Here is a 12445-nt window from a genome sequence, read left to right as displayed (position 1 = left end):
AAAAGTTGGGATATTTTTTTATATATGGCAAAAGTTGGGGCATTTTTTTATTCTCCCTACTTTTTATTGATCGACTTTGTGAGGTCAGTGAGGATTGGCTCATTTTGAGCCGACGAAATTTCCCAGGAGGTACATTTCAACAACATGGCCTCGGGCTTTGGATTCAAAGGACGTGAGGGCAGATGCTACCAACTTTGGAAAGATGTAGAGCAGTGCAGTGTATGTTTTGCGGTGGCTGACGGTGCATCTATCTATCAAATCTATTACCGAGCTAATAACTCGTTTGCTGTGCAGAAAGACACAGAGTACTCTGGTCAGTGCGGCAAGCAGGTCGAAGATTACATGGAATGCCTCCACCACAGGAAGGAGGTATGACTTAGAAAGGCGATGCAGTCTTTAACAGCTGACCCACTCATTGCTCAATTTCAGTTGACGCGCATGAACGTGGTAATTACTCAGAAGGAAAAAGAAGAAGCTGCAGCTCGTTCTGGTGGGATTCATGGACATGGTGATGGTCACTGACATTAGACGTACCTTGCTGGCCATAATTCCATCAATGCAAAATGATTCTATCTCGTCTTTATTTTGAAGATCAGGGTAAGAGTAGAAAGCAGTAGATGAGCTCGTTATCAATACAAAAGACAAAAGACAAAAGACAAAAGACAAAAGCCAAAAGCCGAAAGCCGAAAGCCGTGGCCGTCGATCTTTATTTGATCTAATTGGTAGTACGCGAGGTCAAAGAAAGCACTTCTGCTTTGGCCTTTCACTCTTTGCTGATTTTGTGCCGCCAATCATCCTTCACAGTAAATTTCTTTCTCCCACTGTTCATGTTCAAAACATACAGAAAAAACCATGAAACGGGCGACCTTCGTCCTGTCGACCGCCGCACACCAATTCTAGGTACATTAAAGCTTCAGTGGCAGCACGTCCTACACACACAGAAAGGCGCCTGACCGCTGTACAAGCCCCCCGCTTGCCGCCAGCCAGTATCTACGCAGTGTTGACTTATCTGCGATTTACAGTCGTTAACATGCATCGTTTTGAAGAGATCAAGTGTATTGGTCGCGGCAGCTACGGATCGGCGCATCTGGTACGGGTGCGGCAACAGAATGGTATACCAGACCGTTTTGTAGTTAAGAAAATACCAATGGAGCTTCTTTCGATCAAAGAGAAGAATCAATCTTTTCGTGAGGTGGAGCTACTGGCTAAACTTAAGCACCCAAATGTGGTCGAGTACAGTGAGAGCTTCGAAGTAGATAATGTACTGCATATTGTTATGGCCTATTGCGATGGTGGCGACTTAGCTGACAAGATTAAGAGACAGCAAATGCTTCGCGAGCAGATCATTGGGCCAGACAGCAATTTTGCGGATCCAAGAGGGTATTTCCCTATCAGTCAGGTGCTGGACTGGTTTGTGCAAATGGCGATGGCTATTAAGTATCTTCACGGACAGCGTGTGCTGCACCGAGATTTGAAAACCAGCAACGTGTTTCTAACAACCGATAACGTGGTGAAACTCGGGGATTTTGGCATCGCCAAGACGCTTGACTCAACGCTGGATCAGGCCCAAACTGTAGTGGGAACACCATATTATATGAGCCCAGAAGTATGCGAGAGCAAGCCGTACTCGTATGCGAGTGATGTATGGTCATTAGGCTGCGTTCTGTACGAAATGCTTACCCTGCGTCACGCCTTTGACGCCCCAAATATTCTTACACTTATTCTTAAAATCGTGCAGCAGGATTTCACTCCCATCCCTCCTCATTATGATTCGGAAGTGTCCAGTCTGCTGCACAAGTTGCTCGATAAAAACCCTGAACGTAGGCCTAGTATGGAAGATATCTTTGCAATGCCGTACATCCGTCACCATATGCAAGGACTTGTGGCTTCGGGAGGGTCACTGAAGGTTAAAGTGGTGAACCCTATGGCACGGAGACCACAGCACGACTGCGCTGCAGGGGTGTGTCGACGTAGGCTGCACCCCAAAAACTTCTCAGCCCGCCGTTTGTCTGGGGAACAGAGGAAATTGCGATCGCTAGCATCCTTCCCACCTTCTCAAGCAGCGCCCATTGTTCCTCTGCAATGGATGCCAATTACAACCTTTGATGACAACATTGAGGATTCGGACAGTGACAAACTTAAAGTTCTGGATATGAGTATTACAGAAGATTCTCAAATTGGCTTTCGGCCACCAGAACGGAGCAGTACGCCCGACCCGCTGGTCTTTGCAACAGAGGAGAAGTCAATTTTAGATGAAATTCATGAAGAAATCGATGAGCAATGTCCTTTTTCATCAGCGGCTCTGCCAAAACGAAAGCGAATTGCAAATGATCAACATTTTGTCGCGTGGAAAGGAGAGGAAAACCATGAGAACGCAAAGAGAAATGATTGTGTATTCTCTGATTTGAATAACGCCACCGAGTGTGCAGAAGACATTCGCTTTCATGCAGACGCCGAGGAGCTTATGAATCCCAACTACGAGAATGAGTATAGTGAGGAGTGTCTAGACAGCTTGCGAATCTACTACGGTTCCAAAGGAAGAAAAAATAACATACAATCACCTAATAATTTGCGAAGGAGAGGAGCCAATGGGCGTGGCAACGCTATCGATGGTAACTGGTCGGATCCGACTGTTATACAAGTAGCCGACTTGCGAAACAGCGAAGAGGTTCTTGAATTATCGAATTTATCAATCGAGGACGCTGAATTAGAAGACAATGGAACACCATCACTTAGTGAAAGTTTAATGATGCGTGAGCTAGAACTAGACGCTGATAGCAATGACGAAGATGCTTCATCCAATTCATCATTGACTGAATATGAAGCTGAAGAGAACTATTACAGCGATGACTCGTCCGACTTTTTCGATCAAAGTGGTACTCAGTACAGCGACGACTTCGAAGATCCCGATGCTGAAGTAATTGAGTATGCAGACGATGAGTTTTTGAGTGAAGAGGATAATGAGCATAATCAGTTCAAAACTATCGATTTTCAAAACACATTGGCACCATACAGGCGAGTAGGAGATAACGACAGTCGTGTGACGCGTATGCCGAAGCTTGAGATTCCCCGTGAGGTACAATGGGTGATGCGAAACGTTGCACAGAGCCTTATGTCGACAACAGATGAAATGCACTCTGGCCGAGCGTCAAGTGCTTAATGTTGCCAGCATGCTTACGTGAGGTTGTTTATTGTACAATAATACTGTTGAACTCGATGCGCTTTATTCAATCACGAAGTGTTTCGTTCGGAAACGCACGATATGCGGAAAACCCGTTTTCTTTCCCTTGAATTTCAAGAACCTCGCTCTTTGGCAGAAAATACACGTGGCCCTTAGACAGTTTCGCATTGTCAGCAGATCCTGAGTGCTGCAATGTGATCGCACTGCCCGACGTAATGATCACAATTGAGTCACCCTTTCGTGTTGATAATGTATACAGTTGATACGGCTTGAGTTCGATTGCTTCGACCTCAAACTCTGGTACTGGCGAGCTATACAATCGTGCAGCCCCATCGCACTGAATGTCGCCCTTGAATACGCGTGGCTTGCCCGTGTGGTATGTAAGCATAGAGTGCAACGTTTCTTTGTCGATAAATTTGGGCGTAAGTCCTGCACGCACAACATTGTCTGAGCACGCCATGCACTCGATACAATCTCCTGATAAGTAAGCATGCGGCTCGTTGGCTCCTAAAAACATGGCTTCGCCCTGCTCTAAAGTTATGTAATTAAGCAGGAACGGACAAAAGCAGCCAATATCACCAGGGTACTCAGAGTCCAGACGAAGAATAAGCTTTTCAACTGGACTCAGTTCGGATGCGACCTCGAGACGAGCACGTAGTGTGTGCAATTGTGCCTTGATGTTTTTTGATTCTGCGTGGATGAAGCAATGGAAAAACGCACGCAAAGCAGCTTCATTTTTGTGCGCTACTAGTTGTTGAGTTACTGCAACAACGATCAAACAATATATTTCAATCAAGTGTATGGTTTCGACTATCATTTGCAGTGACGAACCATCAGAGGTGACGAGGGCCCTAAGTTCGGGAACTGACTGTACATACGCCACGATTTCGCTTATTTCACGGAATTGACATCTGTAATTGCAATTTCTAAATTAGTGATATGCCTGGCAGCTCAGTAAATTATCCTACGCACAAAGCCTCGAAGCGAGTAAGTGCGATAGTCATCTCTGGCTTATGATTCGAATCCTTGTAAACTTGTGGGAATTTGGCATGCAGCGCACGAGCCAGCTTTTTGTCCGGGTGGGCCTGAATGGACAGTGCTTTGCGCACAGACAGCACCTTGAACAAGTAGGGCAAGTCTTCAGAATCGTTCTTGTATTGCATTCGAATCCATTCACTCAGAAGTATTGCAGTGCCATCCTCGCGCAGTACCTTCGAAGGACCATTGGGATGGGTTCCCATCCTGTTCAAACAAAGCGTTGCTAAGAACACTTCATGTGTGGCGTGCACATACACTCAACATTTCTAATACCAAAGTTCTGCGTATGGAATAGCGGTATCAACTTTGAAGGACTCATCTGCTGCCGCCTTCAATCGGCAAAACACTGATTAGAGGATTGCTACTTTGTGCCCAAAATGATCACTTTGATGCGTGATTTACAAACCTTAAGCTGTGCGACAGAACTATCGGACCCAAAGTTGCCCCATGCATACGTCTGCACAATGCACTGCAACTCCTGCATCTTGGTAAAATATGGCGAGCGTAAACTGGTTCAAGTGTTGCTTGTTTAAAGCTTGAGTCGCCGTGCCGTTTCAATCCAGTAACAGCTGAGAGAAACGTGACATCTATTTAGCGTATCAATTTTCTAAAAAAGTTGCCGATTTTGAGAAGAAAACTTAAATTTTGGTTCTAATGGCGCATCAGTGCGAAGTGTGCAAGACAGCTGAGGCCAAGTACAAATGCCCAACATGCCGATCACCTTACTGTAGCTTAGTATGTTACAAGAAGCATAAGGAGACGCCATGTGAGCCGGAGCCCGTGCCCGATAAACACCAGGAGATGCTGCAGTCGACGCCAGCGTCAGCTGCCATTGATGTGGACGAAGAGGATGCAGAGAAACTTACAGAAGAGCAATTGAGCGTGCTAAAGACGTCTGAAAGTGTGAGAAAAATGCTTGCAAATCCGTCCATTACTATGGCGCTAAAGCAGGTACGACCAGTTCATTTTCATTTGGAAGTATGTTGTGCGATCTAATCTTACCATTTTGTGTTGAGCAGATTGAATGTAGTCAAGACATGATGAAGACATTGGAGAAGGCATTGTTAGACCCCACTTTTGCCACGTTTATGTATCAAGCGCTGGATGAGGTCATACCTCCTAAATAGTTTCTCTACAATAAATTTACGATTCTATATTTCAAAGAGTAAAGTGAAATTTCACACCATTTATCTGTATTATCACCATCCAATATGCTACCCCGGACATCCAAGATGCTACAAAGTCGATTAAATTGTCGAGGAATTCACTCTATCACGAACTCATTGGTTCCTATGGTCCTAGAGCAGTCGCCACGTGGCGAGCGCGTGTTTGATATTTACTCGCGGTTGCTAAAGGAACGAATCGTTTTCGTTCATGGGCCTGTGAACGATGACATGGCGTCACTCGTGACCGCACAGCTGCTTTTCCTCGAGTCGGAGAATCCTGAAAAAGACGTGTTTCTATACATTAATAGCCCTGGCGGTATCGTGAGTTCTGGGCTGGCGATATACGACACCATGCAGTATATTCAGCCTCAGGTCAATACGCTCTGCATAGGTCAGGCCGCTTCAATGGGATCGTTGCTTCTAGCAGGTGGAGCGCCAGGCTGTCGTTCAGCTTTGCCTAACGCTCGTGTGAGTTGTTGAGATCATTGTGACAAACATTTGCAAAACATTGATTGTGGTTGCAGATTATGATCCACCAGCCCTCAGGTGGTGCACACGGTATGGCTAGCGATATCGCGATTCAGGCCGAAGAAATTATCAAACTTCGTGCAAGGTGAAGAAGCAATTCTTATTGCTTGTGTATCGAACTGACAGGTGTCGTTATTATCGAACAGACTAAATGGGTTATATGCAAGCCATACGGGAAAGCAAATCAAGGTGATTGAGCAGGCGATGGATCGCGATCTATTTATGGACCCACGTGAGGCAAAAGAATTTGGTATTATCGACTCTATCATCTCCAGCCGAAATAGCGCACAGCCATCTAGTACTTAGTCGTGCGTGGCTGCACAGTATTCGGCGTAGGAGATTGCTGTTTCAGAAATCTTGCCAACTTGATATTGACAGCAGTTTCTTATCTCCTGATAACCTAAGCATTTTATGTAGGCTCATGTTGCGAAGGATTTGCTGTAAATTGATTATTTTAAGTACTGTTGTCTCTGTTCTAGGCTTGGAGCATCGGGACTATACGTCTACACAAACGCCTGTCTTACAGATGCGTGTATATTAATCTTCCATCTCTTCCTCAGGCTTATCAGCCTCACCCATTTCCCATTTGAGGTCGAGCAGATGGTCGCCTCGCTTCACCTGAAACATTAAACAACCAAAAAGATATTAGTGGTGTCACTTGCCACCATTCCGATTATCTTCTCCACGCACCGCTTGTCGCCATGAATTCGGATCATACAGCGTCACCACGCCCATGAGTGTAGCAAAGGCGCTTAATCCGAGCATCAAGTGTCGTAATGCCTGGAACTTAGGGATGTGCGGTGCGTCAAAGTCAATAAGCGTTTCGGGTGCAACGCCGTCGTTCCATACCAGCTCCGCCTCCTCATGCAACGGCTGATTTGGCACCTGAATGCGCGCAAATGGAGGTGGTGGTGGGCGGTGGGCGTGTCCACCTCGCGTGATTAGTGCCTGGCGACGCGCACTGATGCTGATGCCGTTGCGGAGGACGTGACAAAGGGATTGGGAGCTCATTTTATTGCGTATAATGGGCGGCTTTGATGCGTCTAGAATATTACCTTATTTGAGCCAATCACGCTGAGTATGTGGAATGAAGTAGGTGTATGTCGAAATTGCAATTTTTTAAAAGTTGACGATGAGGCATCCTGTGCTGCAACTATACGCGCAATGTCTGCGCTCAGCACGTCGCTGCCCGCAGTGGGAGCAGCGCGAGATGATGAAGACATATGTAAGAATGAAATTTCGAGACGAAGTAAACACACAAAATCTGGATCGAGTGCAGACGCTGCTAGCGGATGGTTGGGAGGAGCTTAACCGCATGAACTATTATCATTCAATCTACGAGGCGAAGCAGAGAGAGCAAACTACGCCTTCGGTAGCAGGCCCTGCGGTTGTGAGTAAATCTCAGCGACCATTTATTTGTCTCAAGTGCCAAGCCACGTATTCGTCAGAGCAGGCCAATTTCTGTGCTAATTGTGGTACAAAGCGACCTACAGACGAAACTCATCAATACAGACAATTCTGAGAAGTCGATCCATCCAGAAAATTGCAGCATCCTCGAAAAGGTCAATGCCGTCATCTTGATAACGAGGAATTTCTTTCTTGGTGTATGTTGCTTTTTAAGCTGAAGTATCTGTATTAGATCTTGATCAGACAGCAAACTAGTTATTTTAAACAACCGATGGATGGATCCTTTCAAACTTACTATTAGAAAGGGTCGTCCGATTAATAGCGCAGCAGGGACAGCACCAAAGTGCCGCGAGTCCACGGAGCACGTTGAATTATCTCCCTCCACCCACACGTGACCTTTAGGAACTTTAATCTTGCCATGGCGTTCCCTGTCAAAACGCGGTTGCAACTCCACTACGTCGCCCTCCTGCATCACAATTGCAATACTTATCAACAATGTGTTTATACTGACTCAGCACAATAAACATTACACACAAGCGCAAGAATTCTCTTTGTAATGGTTTCACCCCCATGCCGAGTGGGAGACCGCAGCTGCACCAGGTCGCCACGCTCCCAGTTTCGCCACTGCTGCGACAGACGCTCTACGAATACAAAAGATCCGTCTGGAATTGTGGGGCTCATTGACATGCCTATGCCGTAATTGACATCAAATAAATATTCTTTGGTCATCACTGCCCAACCAATGATAAGTACACCATTGCGGGCCGATCGCGCCATCGACCTGTAGCGATTTATTATGATATTTCATGTTTTCACTATGGAAAAATAATGATTGGGTTTTATCCAATTGGAAATCAATAACATTGCTGTGCACCTAGCACAAAGAATCTTTTAACTAAAGAGTTTGCGTTTACAACGCACAGAGGTTGGAGTTTTACGCCTTAGCAGGAAGTCAATCGAGTGCCTCCAAAGTAACTTCATATCTAGGTTTTTGTTATTTCAGGAATGACAAGTATCTTAGATTTAATCATATTCATACTGGTACCAAATATATATGTTGTACTAACAGTATGAAAAAAATTCCGGTGTGAGCTATAAATTTCTTTTTTACAGAGTCATCAGAACAGATACTTTGGTAGCTCTGGATATCCAACACAGCTACACAAGAGCGCAACGTGATTTTTCGTGCAACTGTGCAATTTTGTCAGTGAATCATCGCACACAAGTATGGATGAATGTACGAAGATTTAATATACGATGATGTCCATATGCCCCCTACTAAGATGTAAGTCGCACTGAAGTTAACATTTATTACGCAAACTTATAAGCTTAAAGTGCACTCCAATTGCGCAAAGTGCAGCGGAGCTGTCGTAGCTTTTTGCTTAGAGAGCTTACTTAATGTCACCGACCTTCGTTCTATACCATTATTAGTGTAGCGGATCGCAATCCGTTTACTCCAAGAGTAACCACAACCTTATCCTTAGGCAAATGTACCCTTCCGTTCAAAATTGAAACTGTATTTATCTATTTTATTTGCGGTAGAGCCGCCTTTATCTAAAACCTTACGTTTCCTGATTTAATAGTAAAACCTAATTAATATGCATAACTACTGGCAGTCCCGCCACATAGTGGCTTCTAGCCACACCATTGTGTGATTACACCGACTTGTGCAATCCATACCTTTGTACGGTCCCACCATCTTGTATGACTATCATACCAGGGTACATGTAACCCCGTTACACTCTCCCCCATTTTTGTTGTGAATACCCACATTTCACGATTCACTGTCGCATCGTACGAGGCTCGCGTGTCTGAGACACCGTTACGTTGCTAGGATCATCTTCACGCATTCTCTGCTCAATGAGCCCTATGTCTTTGACACAAAGAACATCCAGCCTCGCTGGTTCCGAGGGCGCCCGCGGGCAGAGCCCTTCTTCGTCTCCTGCACGCGGTGCAACTACGGACAGTACGCCCGCGGCTTCAAGGGAAGCACATCCCAAGCCCTCGGCAACCGAGTGCAACCAACCGCGCCCACCACGGGTGACGGATTATCTCGTCGAGGACTCGGAAAAAGTCCACTACCCGCTCAAACCTTGCGGATACCGTGTCCATATCTCGACGTTTCGACTTCGGGGGGAGTATTTTTGTGTGAAATACGGCTCTAGCTCAGCAGTTCCCCCACTGAAGCGAAAGACGCGATCACTTGGTCGATAGGCGTCTACGTAGTCGGGGCCCAAGCCACTACACAAGTCAAGCTTGACCGACGAATAGCTCTCCAAGCTCACTTCTTGGTACCTCAAAAAATTTCAGTGGATAGATACCGCGCTCGACTTCGCGCTCAAAAAGAAGGCGCTCCTGTACCCGCACTGCGGACTTTTTCTGTGGTGTTCGCCCCTGGCGAAATCACTGCAGATGATGAGGTGCTATTTGAGCAATAGGTGCAGCGGCAGCTGAAATTTTTCTCGCTGTCTCACTACAGCGGAGCCATAAAAAGGTGGACGTGTGCGTAGAACGCCATCTTTGATTTGAATCTGCCAAAGGCACTTCTGTACCCGCAATGCGGACTATTCCTGTTGTGTTCGCCCCTGGTGAACTCGCTGCAGATGATGAGGTTCTCTTTGTTCAGTGGGTGCAGCGGCATTGGAACTTTCCTCGCTGTCTCACTTAAGCCGGAGACTCAGAATAAAAACGTGGACGAGCGCATAGGACGCCATCTTTGATCAGACTCTAGGCGCAACTTCGACTTCATACGTAATGTCGCCCTGCGACATATATAATAATCCATCACGCTCCCGCGAGCTCTGTGATTTCTAACACGGGTGTGTTTAAGACTACAGCAGCTCAGGGTTATTGCTTGAGCTAAGCTCATTGCCGTTCGACTTCCCAGGCTACCGCCGAGAAGCGCAGGGAGCACGACGATGCGGAGCGTCATGCTCCTTCCGATCATAAGCGTCCACGACGTATGAGCAGTCTTGCCGAAGTGGCGCATCGAACTTCCACTAATTCTCGGAGTTTGTGTAGCCCCGCCACTTTAAAAGATATTGGGTTTGACGTTGTCAACGACGTCGACACACAAGGCGTTCCGCGTGATAGCGGACGCCACCGCTCTCATCGGGAAGAGTCGGCGGCGGACAATGACGACTTGGTTAATCTCCGCCCGGTGACTCGCGATGCTCTTCGAGCTCTGGATGACAAAGTCCGTCGTCATCGGCACTCCGCCGAGTATCTTACCAAGGTCGCATACTGCCGTGCGGAAGCCCTCGCGATCTTCGATCACTTTGTGCACCGACTGCATCACAATGAGGATTATTGCGCTCTTTTGGAGCGGCTCCTAGCCGTCGAGCATATAAATGCGTCACTTCGCGCGTTGGTTGAGCGCCTGGCGTCGTTGGAAACGGAAATTATTGCACTCTGTGCTCAAAACCAGCTTCTGGGTGGCGGCGCCGCTTCGGTGCCAACGCTTTTGTGATCACTTGCGTCGGATCCCAGTACAACTTAGCAAGTCCATATAAAACACCGGGTGGGTGTGCATCCTTCTCAGATAACTTAGCGTATAGGTAAGGCCTCGCTTGACCACGGCCTTGAAAGGTCCGATATATAGTGGACGTAGCTTCGTCTTAAAGACAGCAGAAACCGCAAGTGTACGATGGTTTTCAGCTTTAACATAAAAGGTCTCCGACCTCAATGTTTTCTGCTTCTTCTGTCTGCATATTCTTTTGCATGTCTTGGCTTCCGGCCATCGCATCGCGAACGTGTCGTAAAAATCCCAGAGTGGTGGACAGGAAGTCATCGACAACTTTACGAACAGTGTGGGGACTGGCACCAGCTTGCCGCTCGGCTGATACGCCCCCACCAAGCTCTTCTCCATGGAATGGCGGCGTGGGGGGCGCGAGAGTTAAAAAGACCCGTAACGTAGAACGGCGTGTAGCCAGTAGACGCATGTACTACATTACTCAGAGCGAACACCACAAGTGGCAGTATGGCGCTCCAGGGCTTCGGCGTCTCAGCCCAGACGCTGCGAACAACGTCTTCAACGACGCGATTGACGTGCTCAGTCTAACCATCGGTCTGCGGATGGTCCGCTGTTGACATAGTCAACTTGGCGCCCAGCATCCTGAAGAGTGGAGACAAAAACTTTTCAGTGAAGCGTGGGTCTCTGTCGGAGACAATTGAGTCGAAGAGTCCATGTTGTCAAAAGACACGATCCACAATCAGTTTTGCTCCACACCGTCAATGGTGTGCGGCACTGCCACAAGATGAGCCATCTTGCTCAATCGGTCCACAAAGACCACCACACCCATGTTGCCCGCCGAATTTTTCGGCAGGCCAAACATAAAGTCCATACATATGGACTACTGACACCCAGAAATTCCGGTAAACTGTCCGACGGCGCCGCCGAATTCGGAGAGAGTTTCACCCTTTGACACGTCTCACACGTGTTCACATGTGTATTCGTCCATTTGTACAGCTTGGGCCACCAGTAGTGGCAACTCAAAGAGCTGTACGTCTTCTCACGACCAAGATGACCACTGAATGGGGTGTCGTGGGCCTCATAGAAGATACGGTATTTCAAATCCTCGTCGTGAGGAGTCACATTTCGTGGCGCATCCGTCAAGTCGGTGCTATAAAGCTAAATCCATTATTCAACGAATATCAGTGCAACCTTGTGCGCAATCGCGCCGACAACCTCCTGTCCGAGTCTCCAAACTCCTTGCTCTCGACAACCTGTAGCAACGCTAAACACATACCATCACCCGCGTATGCGGCGCGGATCAAATCCGTTACTGACGACGTCACCGTCGTAACATGTGCAAAGTCTGCATGACAACGCATCAGCCACAGCATTCTGCTTTCCCAGCTTATACTCCACCTTGACGAAATATTCTACGAAGAAGGAGAGCCACCTGACCATCCTCTGCTAGTGGTGAGGTGATCGAGTCGCAGTGCATAGTGACGCAAGATCTCTGTAGAACACGAATGGCTTGGAGCTGAGCAGGTGCACCCTGAATTTGACAAGTGCATACTTCATAGCAAGTAGCTCCTTGTCCTGGACTGGGTAGTTCTTCTCTGCAGATTTGAGCTGTCGAGATTCGAACGCGATCACCCGATCTCGCCCCTCGGTGTT

General features: G+C 47.2%; 7 protein-coding genes across 7 annotated transcripts; 4 read left to right on the top strand and 3 right to left on the bottom strand.

Annotated features, from left to right (window-relative positions):
- Positions 1-144: 144 nt before the first annotated feature.
- On the top strand, positions 145-3160 carry PHALS_05780 (nek protein kinase; the record flags this gene model as incomplete). The annotated part of the gene is made up of 4 exons (XM_024723079.1): positions 145-219; positions 295-369; positions 430-514; positions 1023-3160. The coding sequence occupies 4 exons, from the start codon at positions 145-147 to the stop codon at positions 3158-3160; spliced, it is 2373 nt and encodes a 790-aa protein (XP_024574092.1).
- A 67-nt stretch (positions 3161-3227) lies between these two features.
- Positions 3228-4703, bottom strand: PHALS_05779 (mannose-6-phosphate class i; the record flags this gene model as incomplete). The annotated part of the gene is made up of 5 exons (XM_024723078.1): positions 3228-3943; positions 4013-4092; positions 4154-4423; positions 4493-4548; positions 4626-4703. The coding sequence occupies 5 exons, from the start codon at positions 4701-4703 to the stop codon at positions 3228-3230; spliced, it is 1200 nt and encodes a 399-aa protein (XP_024574091.1).
- A 170-nt stretch (positions 4704-4873) lies between these two features.
- PHALS_05778 (Predicted MYND Zn-finger protein/hormone receptor interactor) lies at positions 4874-5346 on the top strand (the record flags this gene model as incomplete). Its single annotated transcript, XM_024723077.1, has 2 exons — positions 4874-5170; positions 5239-5346. 2 exons carry the CDS (start codon positions 4874-4876, stop codon positions 5344-5346), a joined length of 405 nt encoding a protein of 134 aa, XP_024574090.1.
- Positions 5347-5511: 165 nt separating this feature from the next.
- PHALS_05777 (atp-dependent clp proteolytic subunit) lies at positions 5512-6219 on the top strand (the record flags this gene model as incomplete). The annotated part of the gene is made up of 3 exons (XM_024723076.1): positions 5512-5853; positions 5910-5998; positions 6060-6219. The coding sequence occupies 3 exons, from the start codon at positions 5512-5514 to the stop codon at positions 6217-6219; spliced, it is 591 nt and encodes a 196-aa protein (XP_024574089.1).
- A 231-nt stretch (positions 6220-6450) lies between these two features.
- PHALS_05776 (uncharacterized protein) lies at positions 6451-6924 on the bottom strand (the record flags this gene model as incomplete). The annotated part of the gene is made up of 3 exons (XM_024723075.1): positions 6451-6531; positions 6604-6699; positions 6763-6924. The coding sequence occupies 3 exons, from the start codon at positions 6922-6924 to the stop codon at positions 6451-6453; spliced, it is 339 nt and encodes a 112-aa protein (XP_024574088.1).
- PHALS_15112 (Complex 1 LYR protein) lies at positions 6925-7550 on the top strand. Its single transcript, XM_024723074.2, has one exon. The coding sequence runs from the start codon at positions 7046-7048 to the stop codon at positions 7433-7435; it is 390 nt and encodes a 129-aa protein (XP_024574087.1). The 5' UTR covers positions 6925-7045; the 3' UTR covers positions 7436-7550.
- On the bottom strand, positions 7549-8097 carry PHALS_05775 (mitochondrial inner membrane protease subunit 1; the record flags this gene model as incomplete). Its single annotated transcript, XM_024723073.1, has 4 exons — positions 7549-7554; positions 7616-7786; positions 7855-8009; positions 8076-8097. The coding sequence occupies 4 exons, from the start codon at positions 8095-8097 to the stop codon at positions 7549-7551; spliced, it is 354 nt and encodes a 117-aa protein (XP_024574086.1).
- Positions 8098-12445: the final 4348 nt, after the last annotated feature.

The sequence above is a fragment of the Plasmopara halstedii genome (genome assembly GCF_900000015.1).
Source record: "Plasmopara halstedii genome assembly, contig: Scaffold_291, whole genome shotgun sequence".
Lineage (NCBI taxonomy): Eukaryota > Oomycota > Peronosporomycetes > Peronosporales > Peronosporaceae > Plasmopara > Plasmopara halstedii.
The sequence above is the reverse complement of the archived record's forward strand: the minus strand, read 5'-3'. Positions and strand labels throughout refer to the sequence as shown.